At 32.6% G+C, this 26,919-nt stretch overlaps 1 protein-coding gene and 1 long non-coding RNA gene across 5 annotated transcripts in view; one reads left to right on the top strand and one right to left on the bottom strand.

Moving 5' to 3' along the window:
• Nucleotides 1-26,919, bottom strand: part of LOC141544586 (ankyrin repeat domain-containing protein 26-like) — a 133,945-nt gene that overhangs the window by 20,385 nt on the left and 86,641 nt on the right. For 3 of the 4 annotated variants that reach the window (XM_074270960.1, XM_074270958.1, XM_074270961.1), the window contains 8 exons: nt 25,266-25,881; nt 22,919-23,035; nt 20,378-20,493; nt 17,786-17,926; nt 15,516-15,598; nt 13,759-13,852; nt 1,395-1,637; nt 75-145 (listed from right to left, as the gene is read on the bottom strand). In XM_074270960.1, coding sequence (XP_074127061.1) covers nt 20,395-20,493; nt 22,919-23,035; nt 25,266-25,881 — 832 coding nt within the window. In that variant the 3' untranslated portion in view covers nt 75-145; nt 1,395-1,637; nt 13,759-13,852; ... (1 more) ...; nt 17,786-17,926; nt 20,378-20,394. Of the gene's footprint in view, nt 1-74; nt 146-1,394; nt 1,638-13,758; nt 13,853-15,515; nt 15,599-17,785; nt 17,927-20,377; nt 20,494-22,918; nt 23,036-25,265; nt 25,882-26,919 lie in introns of those variants that run through there. The other variant, XM_074270959.1, reaches the window with a different exon arrangement.
• The window catches only part of LOC141544587 (uncharacterized), a 76,694-nt gene that overhangs the window by 19,979 nt on the left and 29,796 nt on the right, over nt 1-26,919 (top strand). The window lies entirely within an intron of this gene.

Here is a 26,919-nt window from a genome sequence, read left to right as displayed (position 1 = left end):
GTAAATTTATATGATTTTTTCTTCCTGTCTGTGTTTAGGTGTACCTGTATTCTTGAGAAAAGAATTTTCTGTACCTCTCTTGCTCTGCCTCCAACTCTTCATGTACGGTGTTTCTTTTGCGGAATTTAGCTTTCAGTTGTTGAATCTAAACCAAATGGAAAACAAAGAATAAAGTTCACAAATATGTTTGACTCCATCCTGAAAATTATAAGACTTTTGTTCTCATATTCTGTTAGCTTTCATTTTAATTTCAGACAGTGATTAAGAGGGCACTTCTAAATTGCAAAAAAGTAGATTCTAACTTTGAAATGAGTCATGCTCAAGATCAGCTGAATTGCATTTCAATTGGAGAAAAACAAATAAAAACAACAACAATAAAAAAAACAACTCTATTTCAATTGGAGATTAGTTCACTAGTTCTCATCCTTCAGTTTTGTCTTCTTAGATTATTATAAACATATCAAATAAAATTTTGAAAAAAATTACCTCCAGACGCTTTCAAAATGCTTTCTTCCAATTCAAATTTTGGTTGAAAAACACACAAAAACTAAAACGACTCACCTTTTTTTTAATTGAATATTGTACCAATTATTAAAAAAAAACACTTGAGAGTATATATGGTTATTTTTGCTTATGATTTCAAAAATGTTATATAGGCACCTTGAGTGGTAAACAGAATAGATTTGGGAGAGAGAGTTGAAACATGAATGATTATATGAAAACTTTAAAATAAAAGTTTTGTTTATTACATAGAGCAACCATGGCTGGACATCCTTCATAGTTTCCAATGTTATGCTATTTATTGTATTAATTAACAAGGGGAAATATAATTTTTCTATTAAAAATCACACTTATGTAGGAGGAAAGAACCAATAGAGGGAAGATGCTATGAGGTAGAGAGTACCTCATATGTAGTTTAGTTCAGGAAAGGATTCAGGTTCACATCACATCAGGGAAAGAGGGAACATAAAGGCAGAAACTTTATGGTGTGGAGATTGACTTGAACATAGTAGAAAAGACAGTCTGAGAAAGATTGGGTTCCTATCATAGGTATCTTAAAGATACTAACAAAGTAATCTAAGCACATTATGGTTGCCTTAACTATGGTCATAAAACTATCTGGGAAACAAAAAAACTTTGACATTTTTCTGACAAGGGAAGAGAATAATCTATTTTCAGAATTCACATCAGAAGGCAATATTTTCTTTTCCTCTTTTTCTTTTCTTTTTTTTTTTTGTTTTGTTTTGTTTTGTTTTTTAAGTTGATACCAAGCTTAAGGAGAGTAAAAGGCAGAGGGGAAAATTCTAAAGAAAAAGATTCTGAATTTAGAATAGGGGGAAATCTGCATTTACATGTTAATATTTTAAAAATATAAAAGTGATAAATTAAATAACCTTTAATAATGGATTTATTTTTTTCACTTGTTCTTCAGTCTCTTTCTTCACTTTTTCTTTAATCTTTGGTCCATATTGTATTTGTTCCATAGGTATTTCTAAATGATGCTCAAGATCCAGCCTGTCATCATTCTGTTTCAAAGTTTCTATTATTTCTTCTTGAAGATATCTATTTATAGATTCTATATGTCTATTTATTGAATTTTGTGCATCCAATTGTTGGTGAAGCTCTTCCTCATATTTCTATAAAGTATAAGTTTAGCAAAATATAGAAGTAAAAATCTTTCAACTTAAATAATAATTTAACATTAAAATTAAATTATTTTAATTGTAAGCTGTAAGAAAATGTTTCATTATTGTTATCTAACAACTATAAAATATATTTCCTAAAATGATTATTAAAGCAAATTAAGAAATTCAAAACAAAAATAGGATTGAAAGAAGAAACCACAAAATTACATTACTAGCTTTTGTATAAAGTTGGAATAATCCACATTTACTACTTTATTCTATAGTTTTTTTTCTGAGTTATATGTCTTTTCTCTCCAGCTGTAAGTACAGTGAGTAGATACCAAGCCAATTCACAGAAGGTGGATATCAACAAATCCTTTTTAAGTTATCTTAGGCCTAAAGCTACATTAGATCTTAAAAGGAATCTGCAAAGAAATGTCATTCCTTTTTTATTATTCTAACAAGAAGACTGATTCTAAGGGTTATAGACTTGATTGGAAAAGCAAATAAATTTAGACTAATTAGAATGACACCAACATCAGATGTGCAACTGCAGTACCTGAGAAAATAGTTTCATCTAGAAAACTCTTGTAATAGTGCCCTATTTTATACTACATATAACATTTTTATATTAAATATCATATAGTAGTAATATCTATATCTATATCTATATCTATATCTATATCTATATCTATATCTATATCTATATCTATATCTATATCTATATCTATATCTATATCTATATCTATATCTATATCTATATGGGTTTTAGTGTGGAGCTGCCCTCTTCATTTTCCTCAAGTGGCTCAAGAATGTAAAGCAATAAACTTAGCAGGATAGCTACCTGTTTTGCTTGAGTCCCAGGGATTACAGGACTGACTGAAATATGTATACAAAAAAAGCATGACATTACTGAGTTCTAAAGAGGCCAATCTATGCATGTTAAGAAGCCAATTCTGTTTGATAAATATTGATGAAAGCTGCAGGATAGTAAATGAATGACAGTAAAATAAAATGTTTTTAGTCACTTGTCATTTTTTAAAACATGATGGGGTGAGTGTAGCAACTCTTAATTTTACATACAAAATCCAAGATACATGTGAAAAATGCATAAGGGCATTCTCTTTGCCAAAAGGTATCTTTATTTATGAGGAGAATTTAAAGATAGAATGAAGTCCTAAAATAGGCACCAAGCGGGGTAAATCTAAATAAATTAGGGAGAGCAATAGAGTTAGTAAAAAAAAAGTTTAGTATTTGGAAGAAACCATTAAAGGAATATTCTAGGAGCCTTCAGTAGACCATTGAATGGCAGGCTAACTCCATAGAGGAATTTAGCAGTCTAACCAGAGTCAGCTATATTAAGGAGAAAGATCAGTAAAAGGAAGTTGCAAAGAGGGAGGGAGAGCCTATCTCCTAGCTGGCTTACTCCTAAAAAGGACTTAGCAGAAATCTTTATAAGTGTTGAGGGCCATGGAATGTTAAGGTATAAGACCCTTTTCTCCATGGAGTACTTTTGGGAATCTAGTCTTGATGAGGAGTAAACTGAGGGTCCAAACCGAGATGGGTCATTTTTTTTCAGGAGGTCTAATAATCTCTTTCTCCTTCCCAAAGTCCCAACAGGCGGTCCGTTAGCAAATGACTTTTGCTACTCAAGGCTGTGTAGAAACAAAGTCTTTATTTATTAGAATAGAAACACCGGAGAGTCGGTGGGCAAAATGGCTGCAAGGTACAAGGCCAGTTTGCAAAGAATAGATTTTTGGGTTCCCTTTTTTATACAAAGCATAATTATTCAAATGTATTGATCTAAGGAGGTTCAGGAGAGTGATGCAGATAAGATAAGGATTCTCTTGTAATCTTTTGAGTAGAGACAGAAGTCTCTTCCCCTGCTGTGACATTTGGTCTGTTTGAGCAGATTAGAATGGGGGGGGCTATAAAACTCCAACCAGTTCAGATAGCCCAAACTGGTTTGACCACATCAAAGTCCAAGTTCCAAATGGAGTTGGAGATCAAACAAAGAATACCAAAGGGGCTACCGCCCTCAACAGTCTGGCTCAGCTTCTCTATCCCTCCTGCTGGTGGATAGAGAGAAGTCAGGAGACATGTCTAACCTTGCTGATTACTAGTATCAGGAATCTTTGGAGGAAGGCATGATTACAGACTTCTAAGAAATGTGTCTGGAGGACATCAGCCAGACATTCTATTATCTGTTACCTGCTATCTGAATACTTTTGTACATGATGCCTTGATTACTGTTCTAATTTAGATGTATCAAGAATCTAACTGAACACTTAGGCATTTGTAACGGAATAGGTAAACTTTAGGTATATTAACCCTGATGTAATCCTGAATAGATTAAACTCTGCTGAGTCCCTCCTATCCCCTCCTTGTTTATGAATCAGGACAGGGGACTGACACCTGTAGCTCTCCTATGAGCAGATCTGGACAATAAGCACAACTTTCAAAGAGTAAATATAAACTTGGGTTTTCTCAGGGAAGGAGGACAAGTAATACAGAAGAGTTGGGAAGATAAAAGTTATATATTGAGATATTGGGACTCTTAAAGATATTCTGGGAAAACATGATTCCCATCAGGGCTTTATCAAACTGTCTGGCAAGTTTCCATCATAGGTATCTTAAAGATACTAATTAAAGCAGTCTGGGCCCAACCAAGCTGCCTTAACTATCATAAACAAGACAGTCTGAGAATCTAAGGTCCTAAATTGAGCATTTTAACATTTCCTGAGAAGGAAAGAGTTTCAGAATTCACATGTATAGCATTACTACTATATAATACATACATAGCACCAATTTGCAAATGTTAGCTCATTTCACCACTTATATTTTTCAAAAGCTCTTTAGGTCTTTCCTCCATCTTCTGGTGATGTAAAATATCAGAGTTGGGGAAATGTTTCAATATTATCAAAATCTAGCATCTTAAAAAAAAGCAGTATCTCTACATGTATTCATTTATTTGTTATTCTTTCAGCAGGAGGAAAATCTTTCCTTCCCTAAAATAGAAAAGCAATATATGCAGAATACTATATTGGAAAGATTTTAAACCATTTATTGGTGAAATGAAATAAGAATCTTCCAAGTAGGTCAGCCCTTCCGTCTGAAACAAATTAACATAGTGTTTTCATACAATAAGTTGTTAACTCTAAAATCTATGTAAAGTAATGAAGTTTCTTACTCTTAGTAGTAATCACCCTGCAATCAAACTGTTGCTTTATTTGTTCTATATTCTTTTAAAAATCTCTTAAAGCAATGCTCTTTTCAAATTTTTGGGGGGAGCATTCTGGGAAGATGGCAAAGTAGGATGGTAAATTTCAAGGCCTAATTTACCCCACAAATAAGACAAATCTTTGCCTCAGAGCAAACATAGACTTGTGAAAACCCAAGCTGACTTGGGGACAGAACAGAATTCCTCTCTTGATACAACAGGACAAGATCTAAAGGAGGACTTTGGGCCAGGATTAACATATCAGAAGTGCAACCATCTCAAGGCTAAATACTCAGGAACATCCAGTGGGGATCCCTCAGGCTAGCAGCTTGTGTGGCTAATGTCTCAGCTGGAACTATGGTCACTTTCACCTGCCCCACTGTTTTGACCTGCCCAAATGTATTGACTCCTCTTGTGGAGTGGGGGTTGGAGTTCAGGAGTGATCCTCGAATGTTTAGGAATACAAGGCCCAGCTGTGCAGCTGAGATGCAGCCCTGGGCGAGAAGGAACCAACATCTGGTGAGTGCAGAAGCAGGTGTGTAGGGGCACTGCTGACTGTAGGCACTTGCAGGAGGGTGGAGTTCTTGATTTTAGGTTCCTGGTCAGAGTGGAGAGCTGAAGGGAAGCTTGAGGCACTATCCCCCACCCAGTGATTGGAGGTACTTAAATTAATACCTTCTATTAAAATATGTCTTATTAAAAAAAAAGACAAGAAGAAGTGGCAAAGAAGAAAAAAAAACACCATTGAAATACATTATGGGACACAGTGGATAGAGCACCAGCCTTGAATTCAGGAGGACCCAAGTTCAAATCTGGTCTCAGACACTTAACACTTCCTAGCTGTGTGACTCTGGGCAAGTCACTTAACCCCAGCCTCAGGGAAAAAAATATACATATACATATACATATATATATACATATATATATATATATATATATATATATATATATATATATATATATATATATATATATAAAATGGGAACAAGGAAGACTGGAATTCATTTTTTAAATGCCTTCCTGCCTAAACAGAATTTATGGAAGAACTCAAAAAAGAATTCAAAACTCAAATGACAGGCATTGAGGAAAAACTTAAAAAAAATAAAAAATAAAAAACTGAAAAGCATCCAAGAAAAACAAGGAGATTATGAAAAAAAAACAGTTAACCGGTTAACAAAGGAGGTACATTGTCTCAAAGATTAAAGAAATTTTTTTAAAAATTATAATTGGGCAACAGGAAACCAATGAAGCTATGAGGGACTAAGAAACAGTACAACAATATAAAGTATGAGATAATAGAACACAATGGGAAACATCTCATAAGAAACATAACAACAAGATCTCATAACAACAGATCCCAAGAATAGATTAAGAAGTGAAAGTATAAAAATAATTGGACTGCCAGAAAGTTGTGATGAAAAAGAGAACCTTGACACAATATAATGCAGTAAATAATCCTAGAAAATTTTCTTGGAGTGATGAAAACATGAGGGGAAAGTAGAAATAGAAAAAAATCCACTCATCACCACCTCAAAGAAATCCTTTGTGGATAATAAGTAGGAATATAATTGCCAGTTTTTAATACTGCCAAATCAAAAAGCAAATTTTGCAAGAAATGAGAAAAAAATAACAAAAATCTGGATCAAAAATTAGAATTGTACAAAATTTATCTATGGCTATAATAAAAGACCACAGGTACTGGAAACATATCTACAGAAAACCAAAAATACCACATCCAGCAATTTACAATTTTTTTATTTACAATTTTCAATTTAAAAAGACCCAGAATTTGAAGGAACTTGCAAATTTTCAGAACTTTTTATCAACTTCATTTGAACTTAATAGAAAATTTAACATGAAAGAGCCAATATCAAAGTGTAATTTTAAGGAAGTTGACATAGACAAACTATTTAAACATGAACAATTTGCTTATGTTTTTTTACACAGACAATGTATACTTTATTTTTAAGATTTCCATCAGTAGCTCAAAAGAAAAATTGGCAGAGTAAGGGTAAAAAGAGTAACCATATTATACAAGTGAGATGCAGAAGATGGCATTAGAGGGACAAGGGCTCATAGTTCTGAAAATCTATTCACCTAGGGAATGGATTCAATTGTTAATACTACATATATACCATGAAGGATATAGTACCTCCAAAAACTATAAGTAAATAAGCAGGGAGGAGTAGGTGAATGGGGAAGCAAAACTCCAGGAAAGAAAACAAAAAAGGAATCCCTGGGTGGGGGGAGTTAAATTATAATAAGCCAACTTATGGAGCAGAATTTAATGAAGGAATCAGCAGTGATAGGAAAGATATGTGGGTATGTGGGATATATGTGTGGGGAGATTACATATCTATATATCTATATCTATATCTATATCTATATCTATATCTATATCTATATCTATATATGTATATATAGAGAGAAATATAGAAATAAATATATCTTTTTTTAAACTATAGCTTACTTGTTGTCAGGAGAGGGATGAAAGGAAGGTATGTGTTTGTGTCTATTAGTGTGTATGTATTTGTATGATTATATCTACATATGTATAGATATAGATATAGATATAGATATAGATATAGATATAGATATATACACATATATATAGATAGATAGATATATACATATACATATATATATATGTATCTCTCTCTCTCTCTCTCTCTCTCTCTCTCTCTCTCTCTCTCTCTATATATATATATATATATATATATATATATATATATATATATATATATATATATATATATATAATATAACCTGTTTGGTGTTTGGTGTAGGGTTGGGACTGAAAAAAGATAAAAAAGATAAACGAGGAAAAGTCAAGTTGTTTCTGTCTGTTAATAATTCTTTTCAGGGACATTTTTCATCTTTAGGATTATAGAAGCAGAGTGTCATAAGCTCTGTGGTTCTGAGAGCCTCTGTAAATACTGCCCCTAAATGTTTCAACACTCTGAAAAAAAGTTCTTTGAAACCATCTATTTCTCTTTGGGATCTCTCTGTTAGATTTTTTTTCTTTCTGTCAAAGTTAACTTTGTGTCTTTATTACTTTCATTCATGAAAAAAAAATGTCTAATATTTTTGCCACCTGTGAATGCTTTCAAATACTTGAAAAAGTCTATTTAATAGAATATAATCACACACACACAAACACAATAGATTCTTTTTATATGAATCCTATTATGTAAAAGAAGACATTTTTCTAATAGAGAAACCTTTATAGAAAATCTTTGGAGACCAGAATTTTCTGGGAGATGTAAAGTCCTTAAGTGATGAAGTCCTGGGCAGCTAGTTGTGGTAACAGAGAAGTTTGAAGCTAAAATTGTAATATTCATTGAATGTTAGGGAAGATAATTGATGGAGGTCTTTGCAAACTTGAATTTACTGTATTCAATCAGGAAGCCAAGTTATGATGTCAAACCCTCAAGGTTAAATTTCCCCTATAAAAGATGCTCTCGTGGTGTAGAGTTTCTTTCCCTAAATTCTTTTCTGTTAGCCTGCCATGCTTCACCTCATGGTATCTTTCTTTTCAAACCTCACTCATGCATGCTTCATGGAATCTTTCTCCTTCTCATAGGATGCTAAATCCCTTCTGGGGACACTGAATTGCTTCCATTTGAATTGCCTTAAGAAGATTCTGGGAATCACCTAGAAGGATAAAATACCCTACACTGAGGTCCTTTCTCAAAATAACCTGCCAAGCATTCTAACTCTCCTGTAGAAAGCAGAACTCCTTTGGGATGGCTACATTGCTTGAATGCCAAATGAATGCTTACAAAAATTTTTATTTCATGGAGAACTCACATAGGAGAAGTGCTCACAAGGTAGACAGAAATATCAATATAAGAACACTCTTAAGGTGTCTCTTAAGGACTTTAAAATTGATTGTATGACATGGGAGAGACTGGCACAGAACTGCACAGCAAGGCATGCCCTCATCAGTGAAGGTGCTATGTTTTATGAACAAAGTTGAATTGCGTTAGCCCAGAAAACACGGGAGATGCACAAAGGTAGAGATGCCACCCCAAATATTCACAGGGAATATTTGTATCTAAATTGTGGCAGAGTATTCTAAGTTTGTATTTGTCTGATCAGCCACAGACAGACACACTGTACCTTGACTCTTAACATAGTGATGCAGTCTGGGTACTTTTTGAAAATGAAGGACAATACATACTTACATACTTCCTCTAACAAGGGTATAACCCTTTCCCTAACCACTTTCAGTCTCCTAAACTCTTCTGTGGATTTAGCCTGCCAGCCAATCGATTCTCACCTCATAGTATATTCCCATTGCCCTGGTAAATTAAAATTCTACAGGAACTTGTCTTTTTCATTGTTCATTGTTCAAACCCCTTTCCTTGCTAACTATAATATTCTATCTACTGCACTCCTGATCCCATTTCCTGAATATTTTCCACACTTCTCATATCTATTTTACTTCATTTGGTATCTTGCCACAACAATTTCTGCATTCATACATTCTATTTTACTTTTGCCTGTGGCATATGTGGAGCAGACCATTCTAGTTAGTTTTTAATTTTTGTATCATCACCCACTTTAGTACTTTATTATATACTGTACAGAGACATATCTATGATGATAAACTGGACAGGGACATAACAAACACATATTAAGCATTTTGTAATATTAGATTTGGGAACGATGACTTGATTAGACATTAATAAGAAGAGATTAAAAGATGAGGAAATAAAATACTTTTACATAGTCCCGTTTTAGAAAAAAAGAAGTTGAATAAACCAACAATGGACTCCCCAAGGAAAAATCTCTAGGTCCAGATGGATTTACAAGTAAATTCTACCAAACATTTCAAGAACAATTAATTCCAATACTCCACAAACTATGTGGGAAAATAGGGAAAGTAAGAGTTCTATCACTTTCTTGCCATGACACAAATATGTTACTGAAATCTAAAGTGAGAAGAACCAAAGCAGAAAAAGAAAATTACAGAAGTTTCCCTAATAAATGTTGAAGCAAAAAGATTAATAGAACTTATCATCAGGATAATACACTATCACCAACTGGGCTTTATACCAGAAAGGCTGAGCTGGTTCTGTACTAGGAAAATTACCAGCATAATTGATCTTATTGATGGTTATCTCAATAGATGTTAAAAAACAAAAACAAACAAAAAAACCTTGAGCAAAGTACACCACCCATCCCTATGTGGAGAGCAGAAAAATAAATGGAGTTTTCTTTAAAATGGTTAAATCAGTTAAAGTATTAGATATAATTCAACAAGGTAGAAGCATTCCCAATAAGATCAGTGGTGAAATGAGGTTGCCCATTTTCATCATTATTATTAATATTGTGTTAGAAATGTTAGCTTTAACAGTAAGAAAAGAAATTGAAGGAATTAGAGTAGTTCACAAGGAAACAAAATCATCAGTCTTTGCAGATAATATGATGGTACATTTAGAGAATCCTAGAAAATCAACTAAAAAACCACTAGGAACAATTAACAATTTTAGCAAAGTTGCAGGGTATAAAATAAACCCCTATAAATCATCAGCACTTTTGTATGTCACCAACAAAGCCCAACAGCAAGAGATAGACAGATTTTATATACAAAATGTTTGGGAGCAAAGTAAGCCAGGACACAATTACAAAATACATTTCATGCAAATAAAACTAGATCTAAACAACCGAAAAATATTAAGTGCTCATGAGTAGGCCAATCTAATATCATAAAAATGACAATTCTGCTTAAAATAATTTACTTAGACAGTCTCATACACACTGCCTAGAAATTATACAGCTAGAAAAATAAAAACATAACTTACCTGGTAGAACAAAACATCAAGAATTTCAAAGAACATAGTGAAAGTGAAAAAAAAATGCAAAGAAATGTGGCCTTGCTGTATCAATCACACCTAAAACTATGTTTTAAAGCAGTAATCTTCAAAATCATCTACTACAGGCTAAGCAATAGAGTAGTAGATCAGAGTAAGAGGTTAAATTCACAAGACAAAATAGTCAGTGATTAAGAACACACTATTTGACACAAATTGCTGGCAAAATTGGAAATTAATATGGCAGAACCTAGGTTTTCACCAATATTTAACACTCTATATCAAGGAATCTGAAATGTATTCATGATTTAGATAAAAAGGGTGATAATATAAGCAAATGAGGAGAATAGGGAATAGTCAGCTCTGTGGAGAAAGATGGACAAAGAGAAGTGGAGAACACATTTTGAAACGCAAATTGGATAATTTTGATTATGTTAAGTTTTTTTAAAATCTGCACAACCTTGATAAATGTGGAAATATGTAGAGAAGAATTGTACATGCTTGCATATATTGGAATACTTGCTGTCTAAGTTAGCTAATGAAGAAAGGGAGGGAGAAAAATTTGAACACAAGGTTTTTTATGAGCGAATGTTGGAACCTATCTTTGCATATTTTAATTTTTCTCCAGTTGCATTGTATACAGCTTTTTTTACATTTGTTTTTAATATTTTTGAGTTCAAGGTTCTCTCGATTATCCCCACTTACAATAAAGAAACCACATGTGTATTTATGCAAAACCTTTCCATAAGATTCAGGTTGTGGAAAAAAAAAACATAGATCTCCCACCCTAATGAAAATAAAAATCCTCAAGAAAAATATAGTTACAAAAAGAGAGAGAGATAAAGAGAGTAATAAAGAATGCTTCAATATATAAATAGACTCCATCAGTTCCTTCTCTGAGTATGGATAAGAGTTTGATCATAAGTCCTTCAGGGAAGATGTGGATGATTGTACCACTGAGGAAAATAACATTATCATTAGTTGATCATCCTAGAATATTTACATATAGTATTAATTTGCATACTTTGATTTTGTTCATGGTGAACTTTCCAGGATTGTTTTTTTTTTTATTTGTTTTTTTGTTCGTTTGTTTTGTTTTGTTTTGTTTTGTTTTTTGTTTTTTTTTTTTTTCCTGAGAGCATCCTGCTCATCATTTTCTAGAGAATATTATTTCATCATAGAAGCTTGCTTCAATTTTTTCCAATTGCTGTTTCTATTTTCTCCCATTTATTTACGTTTAATTTATTTACCTTAGCCTTTACCATGTCCCTCATCAAAAGCATCCTGCTACTGACCATTCCCTCCCCCAACATGCCTTCTCTTTTATCATCCTCCCCCTTTCCCATATCCCATTTTCCCTTCTATTTTCCTGTAGGGTAAAATAGATTTCTATACTCTTATTGATATGTTATTTCCTATTTGAATGAATTCTGATGGAAGTAAGGTTCACTCACTCACCTTTTCTTCCCTCACCTCCCTTTCACTATAAAAGCTTTTACTTGGTTCCTTTTTATGGCAGATAATTGGCAGCATTCCATTTCTCCATTCCCTTTTCTCCCTCTACATTTATCATTTTTTCAAAAAGATAGTATCCCTTAGTTTTCAACTCACATCCATATTTTCTGTCTGTATATGCTCTTTGTAACTGCCATAATAATGAGAATAATCTATAGGACTCCCACCCTGGTATCACAGACCTTTTGTACTGAGCTTGCTTCTAAGTTGGATTTGGCTGGAAAATGTTCTACTTTTTGGGTAGTCTAATCCTTTAAGATTTGTTTACAGTCATTATTCAAAGGAGTTTGGAAAAGTCTGGGGAAGCGATTGGACAAATTCCTGCCTTTATTCTGCCATTAAAAAAAAGAAAATAATGTTTTTTCCACACACAAAGCCAATGTAGCCAAGTTTAGGAGGCAAAAAAAGCTGAGAAACAATTTTTCTATCCAGTGTTTTTGATAAAAGCTTCATTTCTAAAATATATAGAGATGAATTCAAATTTATAAGGATATAAAGCATTCCCCAATTGATAAATGATCAAAGGATATGAACAATTTTCAGTTGAACAAATACAAGCCATTTCTAATCATATAAAAAAATGCTGTATTTCACTACTGATTAGAGAAATACAATTAAGGCAATGCTGATGTATCATTTCATAGTGCTTGGTTAAGATTGATTAAGATGTCAGGAAAAGATGATAAATGATGAAGAGGATGTGGGAAAACTAGAATACTATTGCATTGTTTGTGGGGTTTTGAAATGATCTGACCATTCTTGAGAGTAATTTGTAACGATGCCCAAAGAATGATCAAACTCTAAATTCCCTTTTATTCAGCAGTGTCTCTGCTGGGATCTGTAGCCCAAAGAGATCATAAAAGAGGGGAAAGGATCTGCTTGTGCAAAAAAAAATGGTAGCAGCCCTTTTTCTAATTTTGTAGAAACTAGAAATTGGGTAGATGCCCATCATTTGGGGAATGGGTGAATAAATTATGCTATATGAATATAATGGAGTATTATTCTATAAATAAATAATGAACAGGTTGATTTTAGAAAAGCCTGGAAAGATTTATATGAACAGATGTTGAGTGAAGCAAGAACCCCCCAGGGAAAATTGTACACACTAACAAGAAAATTATATGATGATCAACTGTGATGGACTAGGTTCTTTTTAACAATGAAGAGATTCAAGAAATTGTCAATAGGCTTGTGATGGAAAGTGATATACAAGCACAAAAAGAAAACTGTGGACACTGAATGTAGATGAAACCGTAATATTTTCACCTCTTTTTGGTTGATTTTTATTATTTCTCATATTTTTCCCTTTTGATTTGATTTACTTGCTTAACATGAAGACTATGGAAATATGTTTACAAAGATTGCATGTGTTTCACTTATATTGGATTGCTTGATGTATTAGAGGAGAGGAGGAAGAAAAATGTAGAAGATTATGCAAAGGTGAAAAAGCTATTAAAGGAAAAAAAAGAACAATAGGAAACTCTATTTCCCTCAACTTAGAATTGTTGAAGCAGTGTAATCTACCACTTAAAGAAATTATTTTTCAAATGAGAAAAATTAAATCCCAGAGCTGACTTACGATAAGAAATTCCAAAAACTGTTTGGGAAGTTTTCCAGTTTTGTTCATTTGCTGCTTTATTGCATCTTCAAATGTGGCACTTTTCATTTTAAGCCTATAAAAAAGTTAATATATTGTCAACAATTCAAAGCTTTGAAGAACTTTTTTATAGTTAATTGAATTTAACAGTTTCTTATAAGTTTCAGTGCCTTACTTGCAAAGACTGGAAGTTAGATTTAAAGAGAAAAGTAAAAAAAAAAAATTGGCTTCTAAAATATTTCATTTTATTCCAATGAGAACATCATGCACAGGTAAATAAATGAATACAGGATACTGGGAATAAATATAAAGTAATTGAAGAAAGGAATTAAAAAAAGAACACACAGAAAGTCTTATGGGAGACTTATGGGCTTTTTTTGGGTTGAGCTTTTTGACTGGGTGAGCTAGAGATTTCAAGAGGTGTATGTAAATTCCACATTATGGATTATGCAAAGGCATAGGGATCAAAAACAGATACTATTTCGAATCTGGGACACAGTTATGAGGAAAACTTTTAAGAAATCCTTCTAAGATACTTATATTTGCATATAATTACTCCTATCTCCTATCATACAATGATATTATCTAGACAAGTATATCTTTTTTTTTTTTTTTTTTTTTTTTTTAGGATAACTCTCAAACAAACATGATCATGATCTGAAATCGTGTGATTGGGAGTAGTGATTTCCTTGTTGTAGGTAGATATTGTCCACCTATTCAAACTTGCAAGCTTATGCCTTCCAAAGTGTCCTACCAGCACTGAGAGGTTCAGATTTTGACTCAGAGTCACAGACTCAAGGTTTGAACTCTTCTCACTTGACTTAGTTCGCTTACGATTGTTTCTAGAGATCAAAAAGTCGGCCAATTTTCTTTCTTTTTTTTTTTAAAGAAAATCTGTGTTTTGATAATTCTTCAGAAAGAGTTTAACATAAGTATATGCTATATTAGCAACTGGATATGAAAAAAAAAGCTAATTATATAATTCTGGGGAAAAATCCTCATAAGACACAATTAGTCAAGATGCTTTTTGAAGGGACATTTTGTTGGGGGGGTGTAATAAGGGGTGTAATATTTTGACTGAAATAGGGAAATCTTCATGAAGAAACTGCTTCTCTCAGTGTGTACCTGTGGCAGTTCTTCAATGTATACTTTGAGAGTATTTTGTGGGAAACAAAGTGACTGGCCCATGATACACAGCAAATAAGAAGTCAGATATTCAAACCTAACAAAAATTTCCATGATTTGGAAGCAGGTTGTGGATACATTAGATTACACTGCTTCAAGCCTAGATCTTGATGGGAAAAATAATTATTTTCTAGCAGTAATTTATATGGCTTATCCATTGAAATTCTGCTGATGATTTCCATTATGGTTAAAGTGCAACACTTGAATAAAGTGCCAAGATGAACACCAGTATTTTTTGGAACATGTCATCCAATCTACTTTCCTACATTTCTCATCCCGAAAACTCTCAGGACCAAAGTGTCAGTTACTTTATAAAAGGTACATTTTACTTGAAGTCCAAGATACTTTTGATATTTATATTCCCAGTGCTGAGTACAATTTATTTATTTATTCATCTCAAAATAAATTCTACTTAAGCAGATTATTCCTCTTTTCCATTAGAAAAAAGTAGATTTGCATTATGTTCTATTACAAATATATTTTGTCAATTTATTATTTTGATTTGCTCTGCAACGAGACATAACACTAAATTATAAAAATGCTTTGACTCTTACTTTTGTAAAGAATCTTTCCTCTCCTTAAGATACTGAAGATACTCCTTAAAATTCTGCTTATCCTCCTCTCGAGATTTCTGGAACTATAAAAATCCCAAACAAAATGTTTCAAAATTTTCAACTTTAAAAATTAAATCACAATCTTATCCTTAACTCTGAATTAGTGATGCCTGTACATAAGTATTAAAATTTCACAAAATTTTACTAGTCCATCAAGCAGTAGCCCATTGCATAGACACAAAGTTATGTATTCTTATATTCCAAGTGTGACTATATTTAATCCACTTTTTGGCATATACACCCAATATGTAAAATGCACTAAAATGTAGCACAGGGCACTTCATAAATATAGATCACAGCCATCTAGAATAGAAACCCTAAAGAGTTGTCTGAGGTAAATGACCTTAAGAAAGTTTTTAAGGGTCTTCTAGCTAGACAATTACAGAGAATGAATTTTCTAATTTTCTCAGTTCCAAACCAATACACTACACCAGAGATGTCTTGTGTAAAATGATCAAGGTTATGCTTGTTGATTATAAAGCTACATAGTGAAATTGCTGCTCAAAGGACAAATACATGTTTTAGAGAAAAATAATCTTTGGAAAAGTAACTTTCTGATGTAGATTTTTGACAAATTATATTTATGCAATTATCTAAAATATGTTATTAAATTGAGCTATTTGGCAATTGCTCTTTCACCAGAGGTGCTAACTTAGAAATTTTGTGATGGCTATTTTTTTTTCATGTTGGGAAGAAGATTAGATTAAGTGTCACCTGATCTAAGGTAAAAGCACAGTGATCTTTCTTTCTGCCTCTCTGTCTGCCTCCCTCTCTCCTGCCCTCCATTCCTCCTTCTCCCCCTCCACCTTCTCTTTCTCTCTCTCTCTCTCTCTCTGTGTCCTTCACTCTTGCTCTCTTAAATAAATGCTTACTTTACTTATAACACAAGTCCTTTGGTGCTTGTTTCCATGATACCTTGTATTGTAATGAAATTTTCCCTATTTTGCATTGCCTTCTCAGTGAAACTGCAAATTCTTCAAAGACAAGAGAGCATGGCTTTCCCATATTCTTGTGAACCTAATCAGAACCTGTCATAGTATAATTCACAGAACTGACATTCATTAATTAAAGAAAAAAGAAACACAATTTTTACCCAGTTCTAATATAGCTTAGTTACTACCCTAATCAGGGAAAGAAGAAAGGGAAGAAAAGGTGCCAGTTTGCTCTGAATGCATTTTACTGAGTTCATTCATATAGACACAGATTGATGGCTTCCCTGTGATTCCTTATCAAGTTCAGTGCACATCTAGCTCCTTGATGTCAGTTCTCAACACAAAGGCTTTTTAAAAAGTTAATATTTGAATCAATATGGTCCAAACAGAATGGGAGGGAAATAAAGGGAATTGAGTGATAGAGGAAAAAATTGATTTGGGAAACAAAACTTATTCCATTCCAATGTTGATTTCTGAAAACCAGAAATATATCTCTAGCATACAAATACGAATGAATAAGTTTTGAAAAAAAAGAAACTAGCAATAAACCAGTTCTTAGTAAAAACCGTTATACTGAAGTTAAGCAAGTAAGGGAACTGGTTCACAACATTCAGAGATGTTACTCAAAATATAAGAGACAATTATTACTTTTATATATAACTGAAAATATTGACTTTTATGTTTCTGGAGCAGAGAAACAAGCATTCCCTAAGTATCCACTATGCATCAGGCACTGTGCTAAGAGCTTTAGAATTCTTTTCTCATTGGATTCTCACAACTATTCTGCGAGGTAGATGCTATGATTATACACATTGTACAGTTAAAGAAGCTAAGAAAGATAAAGTAACTTCCCTATATTGTCTGAGGCCACTTTTGAACCTAGATCTTTCCAACTTTAGATGCAAAGTTCTATTCATATTTCCACCAAGTAGCCTGTGTGTGTGTGTGTGTGTGTGTGTGTGTATAGATCCACTTATCTATACACACACACAAACATACATACATAAGAACATAGTTAAAGTATGATATACTTAATACTCAGGAAAAAAAAAACACACCATATCATTCCTTCTGTAAGGATATTATGAGTAAATATAATTATCCCAATATAAAAATGATATTAAGGGGTACAAAAGGTAGGTGTTATAGATCTCGTTCTATTACTTTAAATGACAGGCACAATTATCAAAAAATGTATTATACTATTGGTAAAAAAAAGTATTATAGTGAAAACGTTCCATTAATCAATGACAAATTATGGATTTTTTGCATACATACTTTATGCATGTCTTCATCAATCTTTTCCTGTAGTTTTTGCTTCAAGAATAAAAATCTTTGATGTGACTGAATCTCTTCTAAAGACGTGAGTTTGTTTTTTTGGGAATCTGCAATTTTTTCTCGTAGCTTTCTTGTTGTATCCTGATAGAAATATGTATATAAAATTTCTATTACTGATTTTATATAGCACCATTAGCTTCTATGAAATAAATATGCTTTTACTTGCCTGAATATATTTATGATTATCATAGCATGGTTTTAGGAAAAGTCTTAGGGACTTTTAATGCAATCACCTCATTTTGCAGTTTGAGGAAAGTTAAGACCCAAAGAGGTTAAGTAAGCTGTCATAAAAATAGTCATCAAGAAAAGGATTGGAACTTGGTTCGTAGAACAAAAAATTATTTTCCCTATATCACACATCTTTCATTCAAGCATGGGCCAAATGTTATCCTCTTCCTTGCTCATCACAAACCATTACTTTCATTCTGTCTTCAGAAATAAAACACCTCCAAAGCCATGTAGGAGATAAACTTTTTCATGTGCAATTCACATGGAACGTGGGGGAATGGTAAAGGTAGACTATATAATTTCTTATATCTGATAGAAACATTAGGTTTTTTACTTTCTATTTTTCAGAAAAAGTGCTTTGCACCTGCCCTTATATGAATAGGAACATTTATGAGAAGAAGATGAATTTTCTTTCCTCTCATAGTTTCCCCTGGAGAAAGTTTTTAAGGGTCTTCTAGCTAGAAAATTACAGAGAATGAATTTTCTAATTTTCTCAGTTCCAAACCAATACACTACACCAGAGATTTCTTGTGTAAAATGATCAAGGTTATGCTTGTTGATTATAAAGCTACATAGTGAAATTGCTGCTCAAAGGACAAATACATGTTTTAGAGAAAAATAATCTTTGGAAAAGTAACTTTCTGATGTAGATTTTTGACAAATTATATTTATGCAATTATCTAAAATATGTTATTAAATTGAGCTATTTGGCAATTGCTCTTTCACCAGAGGTGCTAACTTAGAAATTTTGTGATGGCTATTTTTTTTTCATGTTGGGAAAAAGACTAGATTAAGTGTCACCTGATCTAAGGTAAAAGCACAGTGATCTTTCTTTCTGCCTCTCTGTCTGCCTCCCTCTCTCCTGCCCTCCATTCTTCCTTCTCCCCCTCCACCTTCTCTTTCTCTCTCTCTCTCTCTCTGTGTCCTTCACTCTTGCTCTCTTAAATAAATGCTTACTTTACTTATAACACAAGTCCTTTGGTGCTTGTTTCCCATGATACCTTGTATTGTAATGAAATTTTCCCTATTTTGCATTGCCTTCTCAGTGAAACTGCAAATTCTTCAAAGACAAGAGAGCATGGCTTTCCCATATTCTTGTTAATCTAATCAGATCCTGTCATAGTATAATTCACAGAACTGACATTCATTAATTAAAGAAAAAAGAAACACAATTTTTACCCAGTTCTAATATAGCTTAGTTACTACCCTAATCAGGGAAAGAAGAAAGGGAAGAGAAGGTGCCAGTTTGCTCTGAATGCATTTTACTGAGTTCATTCATATAGACACAGATTGATTGCTTCCCTGGGATTCCTTATCAAGTTCAGTGCACATCTAGCTCCTTGATGACAGTCTCAACAGAAAAGCTTTTTAAAAAGTTAATATTTGCATCAATATGGTCCAAACAGAATGGGAGGGAAATAAAGGGAATTGAGTGATAGAGGAAAAAATTGATTTGGGAAACAAAATTTATTCCATTCCAATGTTGATTTCTGAAAACCAGAAATATATCTCTAGCATACAAATATGAAAGAATAAGTTTTGAAAAAAATGAAACTAGCAATAAACCAGTTCTTAGTAAAAACCGTTATACTGAAGTTAAGCAAGTAAGGGAACTGGTTCTCAACATTCAGAGATGTTACTCAAAATATAAGAGACAATGATTACTTTTATATATAACTGAAAATATTGACTTTTATGTTTCTGGAGCAGAGAAACAAGCATTCCCTAAGTATCCACTATGCATCAGGCACTGTGCTAAGAGCTTTAGAATTCTTTTCTCATTGGATTCTCACAACTATTCTGCGAGGTAGATGCTATGATTATACACATTGTACAGTTAAAGAAGCTAAGAAAGATAAAGTAACTTCCCTATATTGTCTCAGGCCACTTTTGAACCTAGATCTTTCCAAATTTAGATGCAAAGTTCTATTCATATTTCCACCAAGTAGCCTGTGTGTGTGTGTGTGTGTGTGTGTGAGTGTGTGTGTGTGTATAAATCCACTTATCTATACACACACACAAACATTCATACATAAGAACATAGTTAAATTATGATATACTTAATACTCAGGAAAAAAAACACAACATATCATTCCTTCTGTAAGGATATTATGAGTAAATATAATTATCCCAATATAAAATGATATTAAGGGGCACAAAAGGTAGGTGTTATAGATCTCGTTCTGTTAGTTTAAATGACAGGCGCAATTATCAGAAAATGTATTATACTATTGGTTAAAAAAAGTATTATACTGAAAACGTTCCATTAATCAATGAGAAATTATGGATTTGTTGCATACATACTTTATGTTGTTTTTGCATCAAGAATAAATCTCTTTGATGTGACTGAATCTCTTGTGAAATCCTGAGTGGGTTTTTTCGCAATCTGCAATTTTTTCTCGTAGCTTTCTTGTTGTATCCTGATAGAAATATGTATGTAGAATTTCTATTACTGATTTTATATAGCACCATTAGCTTCTATGAAATAAATATGCTTTTACTTGCCTGAATATATTTATGATTATCATAGCATGGTTTTAGGAAATGTCTTGGGACTTTTAATGCAATCACCTCATTATGCAGTTTGAGGAAAGTTAAGACCCAAAGAGGTTAAGTAAGCTGTCATAAAAATAGTCATCAAGAAAAGGATTGGAACTTGGTTCGTAGAACAAAAAATTATTTTCCCTATATCACACATCTTTCATTCAAGCATGGGCCAAATGCTATCCTCTTCCTTGCTCATCACAAACCATTACTTTCATTCTGTCTTCAGAAATAAAACACCTCCAAAGCCATGTAAGAGATAAGCTTTTTCATGTGCAATTCACATGGAAGGTCGGAGAATGGTAAAGGTAGACTATATAATTTCTTATAACTGATAGAAACATTAGGTTTTTTACTTTCTATTTTTCAGAAACAGTTCTTTACACCTGCCCTTATATGAATAAGAACATTTATGAGAAGAATGTGAATTTTCTTTCCTCTCATAGTTTCCCCTGGAGAAAGTTTTTAAGGGTCTTCTAGCTAGAAAATTACAGAGAATGAATTTTCTAATTTTCTCAGTTCCAAACCAATACACTACACCAGAGATGTCTTGTGTAAAATGATCAAGGTTATGCTTGTTGATTATCAAGCTACATAGTGAAATTGCTGCTCAAAAGACAAATACATGTTTTAGAGAAAAATAATCTTTGGAAAAGTAACTTTATGATGTAAATTTTTGACAAATTATATTTATGCAATTATCTAAAATATGTTATTAAATTGAGCTATTTGGCAATTGCTCTTTCACCAGAGGTGCTAACTTAGAAATTTTGTGATGGCTATTTTTTTTTTCATGTTGGGAAGAAGATTAGATTAAGTATCACCTGATCTAAGGTAAAAGCACAGTGATCTTTCTTTCTGCCTCTCTGCCTCCCTCTCTCCTGCCCTCCATTCCTCCTTCTCCCCCTCCACCTTCTCTTTCTCTCTCTCTCTCTCTCTGTGTCCTTCACTCTTGCTCTCTTAAATAAATGCTTACTTTACTTATAACACAAGTCCTTTGGTGCTTGTTTCCATGATACCTTGTATTGTAATGAAATTTTCCCTATTTTGCATTGACTTCTCAGTGAAACTGCAAATTCTTCAAAGACAAGAGAGCATGGCTTTCCCATATACTTGTTAACCTAATCAGATCCTTTCATAGTATAATTCACAGAACTGACATTCATTAATTAAAGAAAAAAGAAACACAAATTTTACCCAGTTCTAATATAGCTTAGTCACTACCCTAATCAGGGAAAGAAGAAAGGGAAGAGAAGGTGCCAGTTTGCTCTGAATGCATTTTACTGAGTTCATTCATATAGACACAGATTGATGGCTTCCCTGGGATTCCTTATCAAGTTCAGTGCACATCTAGCTCCTTGATGTCAGTCTCAACACAAAGGCTTTTTAAAAAGTTAATATTTGCATCAATATGGTCCAAACAGAATGGGAGGGAAATAAAGAGAATTGAGTGATAGAGGAAAAAATTGATTTGGGAAACAAAATTTATTCCATTCCAATGTTGATTTCTGAAAACCAGAAATATTTCTCTAGCATACAAATACGAATGAATAAGTTTTGAAAAAAAAGAAACTAGCAATAAACCAGTTCTTAGTAAAAACCGTTATACTGAAGTTAAGCAAGTAAGGGAACTGGTTCACAACATTCAGAGATGTTACTCAAAATATAAGAGACAATGATTACTTTTATATATAACTGAAAATATTGACTTTTATGTTTCTGGAGCAGAGAAACAAGCATTCCCTAAGTATCCACTATGCATCAGGCACTGTGCTAAGAGCTTTAGAATTCTTTTCTCATTGGATTCTCACAACTATTCTGGGAGGTAGATGCTTTGATTATACACATTGTACAGTTAAAGAAGCTAAGAAAGATAAAGTAACTTCCCTATATTGTCTGAGGCCACTTTTGAACCTAGATCTTTCCAACTTTAGATGCAAAGTTCTATTCATATTTCCACCAAGTAGCCTGTGTGTGTGTGTCTGTGTATAGATCCACTTATCTATACACACACACAAACATACATACATAAGAACATAGTTAAAGTATGATATACTTAATACTCAGGAAAAAACACACAACATATCATTCCTTCTGTAAGGATATTATGAGTAAATATAATTATCCCAATATAAAAATGGTATTAAGGGGTACAAATGGTAGATGTTATAGGTCTCGTTCTGTTAGTTTAAATGACAGGCACAATTATCAGAAAATGTATTATACTATTGGTTAAAAAAAGTATTATACTGAAAATGTTCCATTAAACAATGAGAAATTATGGATTTGTTGCATACATACTTTATGTTGTTTTTGCATCAAGAATAAATCTCTTTGTTGTGACTGAATCTCTTGTGAAGTCGTGAGTTGGTTTTTTTGGGAATCTGCCATTTTTTCTCGTAGCTTTCTTATTGTATCCTGATAGAAATATGTATGTAGAATTTCTATTACTGATTTTATATAGCACCTTTATCTTCTATGAAATTAATATGCTTTTACTTGCCTGAATATATTTATGATTATCATAGCATGGTTTTAGTAAATGTCTTAGGGACTTTTAATGCAATCACCTCATTTTGCAGTTTGAGGAAAGTTAAGACCCAAAGAGGTTAAGTAAGCTGTCATAAAAATAGTCATCAAGAAAAGGATTGGAACTTGGTTCGTAGAACAAAAAATTATTTTCCCTATATCACACATCTTTCATTCAAGCATGGGCCAAATGCTATCCTCTTTTCTTGCTCATCATAAACCATTACTTTCATTCTGTCTTCAGAAATAAAACACCTCCAAAGCCATGTAGGAGATAAACTTTTTCATATGCAATTCACATGGAAGGTGGGGGAATGGTAGAGGTAGACTATATAATTTCTTATATCTGATAGAAACATTAGGTTTTTTCCTTTCTCTTTTTCAAAAAAAAGTTCTTTGCACGTGCCCTTATATGAATAAGAACATTTATGATAAGAAGATGAATTTTCTTTCCTCGCATAGTTTCCCCTGGAGAATTATCATCTGATCACTGTTAGGCTTGTCAGGCATGACAAAATTACTTGAAGGGATTGATCTGATTTGATGAAAGCAGAAACAAAAAAAAAAAAGGGAGGGGGGAAGAAGGAACGGGACAGAGGGGCTGCTGCCCCTGTTAAGTCTTTAAAGCAGTTCCTTTTTATACAAGGTTATAAATTATACTCCTGATTCCAATCTTCCAGTCAATGGACAGAAAATGGGGAAAATTAGAGAAAATATGGTAGCTCTTTCACTTATAGATATACAGTATGGTGCAAGATTACAAAAAAAGGGAAATAAATTCATTTCATTCTCTAACCTAGTAGAAGACCAACATACAAACATATATAAATATACATATACACACAAAATACAAGAATATATATGTGTGTATTAATATTCATGCATTATAAAAAGCCTGTGTAGTTTCATTATAAAGAAAACTATTGCATTTGTGACAATAGTAAGTGTAACTAAAAAGTAAAATGCATTTAACATTTTTATCTCATTAGATACGATTAATTATCTTGTAAAAAGTCAACTAAATTCTAGTAATATTTCAAAAGGAAATAAGGAAGAGATACAAATGTAAAATTGTCTAAAGATAATTGACAAAAATAACTGAATCAGTACAAAAACATTAAATTCCACTATGAAATGAATCTATATCCAACTACCTGATCATAAAAACTAAATATAAAATATAATTTTTTTCATCTGAAATTGCTGCACAGTGCTATAGTTGGTAGTATTCCACTTATTGCAAACGTGATAAGCATCAGAGAAAATGAGACCTGCTATTAGACAGTAAAAAAGCTAAATTTTCAGTAAATGAAAGGCACTGACTGATGCCATAAACTGCAATTCTGGAAATCATGCAAGAAGTATTAGTAAAAACAGTGAAAAAATACTGACATAAACAATAAATATGTAGTAGGGAATCAAAAGCAAACTTTAAAAAATGGCTCTATTACCACACACCAAAATTAATTCTTAATGCACAATCACAGTCTCTTTGAAGAGAACTGTTGTCCTAAATTCTAAAGAAACATAGTTAGTAATCTTTATGATTTTATTAAAAATATGATCAGCTTTTTAATATTTAAAAAATCAGTTCATATTAGTTTGAATTAAAACTATTCAGATTGATAAACATGTTTCAATGGTTATGAATGGTAATGTCCAACAGTATCTCAGTTTAGATGCCTCATTTGAATTGTTACATTATGCCTAGAATATTTTTTCAGGATTTATCTTGTTTCCGTGAGTCAAATGATTTATTCCATTGCAGCATTACATGGAATGCTAGGCAAATTATTAGAACTACAAGTTGATCAGTATCTACTTAAAAGTGCTTAACTCCATCTACACTCACTAACTGCTATAATGCATTTAAAATTTCATGGGCTAACGCACACAATATTTTTTAATCAAAATTAGTCATCTTATCTAAAAAATGGATATTGGCTTGTTTTTTTTTTTATCATAAATGCTTTTTCATCGTCCTTTTTTGCATATCAGAAATTTTACATTGAAAGTTACTAATATCAGAAAATCAAATTCCTAATTTATCTTGATCAAAATAACTTTGAAATTCATTTCAAAATATTAAATGTTTGTCAGACAATATTTAAAGACTTACCTTGTTTTTTGAGTTCTCATTTTCAAGTTTACCTAGTTTGTCTCTTAAAGAAATACATCTCTCATCAACTGACTCTTTATTTCTCTCTTCTAGCACAGGATCTTTTTTTGCAGTATCAGCACAAAAAGTCATGGGGCTATCCTTAAACTGCACCTGGACACCCTTTGATATGAAGACCCCTTTGTTTTGGGAATCTTCAAAAGGTTTCTGAAGCAGCTGAATTTTCTTCTGCATTTGGGCTAATCTTTCTTGCAGGGACTCTTCTTTGAAAATTAATTTATTCAAGTTTTTCTGTTGTATAGATTTTTCGTTTTTGAGTTGCTTTAATTTATCTTTGAACTCTTTTAATTGTCTCTGAGTTTGTTCTAAAAGTAATGTCTTCATTCTATGGTCATTATTTACTTGGTAGATCTCATTTTCGAGTTTAGAAAGCTCAATTGTCAGGATGTCAATCTTATCTATTAGGCTGTCCTTTAAAAGAAGCCATTTATCTCGTTTTCGCTGAAGGTTTAGTTTTGATGTCTGACTTTCCTCTTCAAGCACAGCAGAACTTGCACAAGAAGGGTAATGCATTTGTGTCTGTAGTTTTTCTCTGTTTTGTTTTTCACCTTCCAATCTAGAGTTCAGTATTGCATTTGGAAAAAAAATAATTGTAAGTAATTGTGTTATATAGTCTTGAAAAATTACTAAAATGGATAAAATTTTAAAATAATCAAAAGGAAATTTTGCATTGAACTTTGTGAGAGAAACTTTCATTCTAATTTTCAGGATTCCTTTTTATTTAATATTGTTCTATTGTATTGCATTTTTAAATACGTTTTTGTTTCCAAAATACATGCAAAGATAATGCAAAATCTTGTTTCTGAAATTTTTTCTCCCTTCTGTGCCCCCACCCCTTCCCCTAGATGGCAAGTAATACAATATATGTTAAACATGTGCAATTATTCCGTACATATTTCCATATGTATGATGCTGCACAAGAAAAATCAGATCAAACAGGGAAAAATGGGAAGTAAAGAAAACAAGCAAACATCAACAACTAAAAATACAGGTAATATGATGTTGAGACCTACATTCAGTCTCTACACTGTTCTTTTGCATGCAGATGGCTCTCTCTCTCTCTCTCTCTCTCTCACGTTTCTACTGGAATTGATCTGAAAAACTTCATTTTTGTTGAAAAGAGACAAATCCATCAAGATTCTTTTTGTAATTTTTCAGATATCCACCAGTATTTCAAATCCAATACTAGTCAAAACATCGGCTTACAGTCTGCTTGTACCACTATTTTAAGGTTTGAAGATGTAGACTGCATGCTAAATGGAGGTGTCTGAGCCACTGAGAAGTCAAGAACCCTGCCTATACTATTTATATTGATGAAGACAATTGTCTGGAGTGGTAATCAGAATTTGAAATGAAAACTAAGAAGACCTACTTTGATTAGACTCGTGCTAAGGTGTTCCTATTGTTAACTAATTACTTTCAGTATTTCACAACCCTCCATGATGGAGGTATTGAGACAATGTTTTCACATATTTCAATGATGAATGAGAGAATAAACTAAGTATAATTAAAAATAAGGAGATTAACCTTCAAAAGTGTTAGATTAGAATCACATGGAATGACTATCCTACTGAAAATATAAAGGATCATTTAT

This window comes from Sminthopsis crassicaudata, chromosome 5 (assembly GCF_048593235.1).
Source record: "Sminthopsis crassicaudata isolate SCR6 chromosome 5, ASM4859323v1, whole genome shotgun sequence".
Lineage (NCBI taxonomy): Eukaryota > Metazoa > Chordata > Mammalia > Dasyuromorphia > Dasyuridae > Sminthopsis > Sminthopsis crassicaudata.
This window is presented reverse-complemented; position numbering and strand designations above follow the sequence as displayed.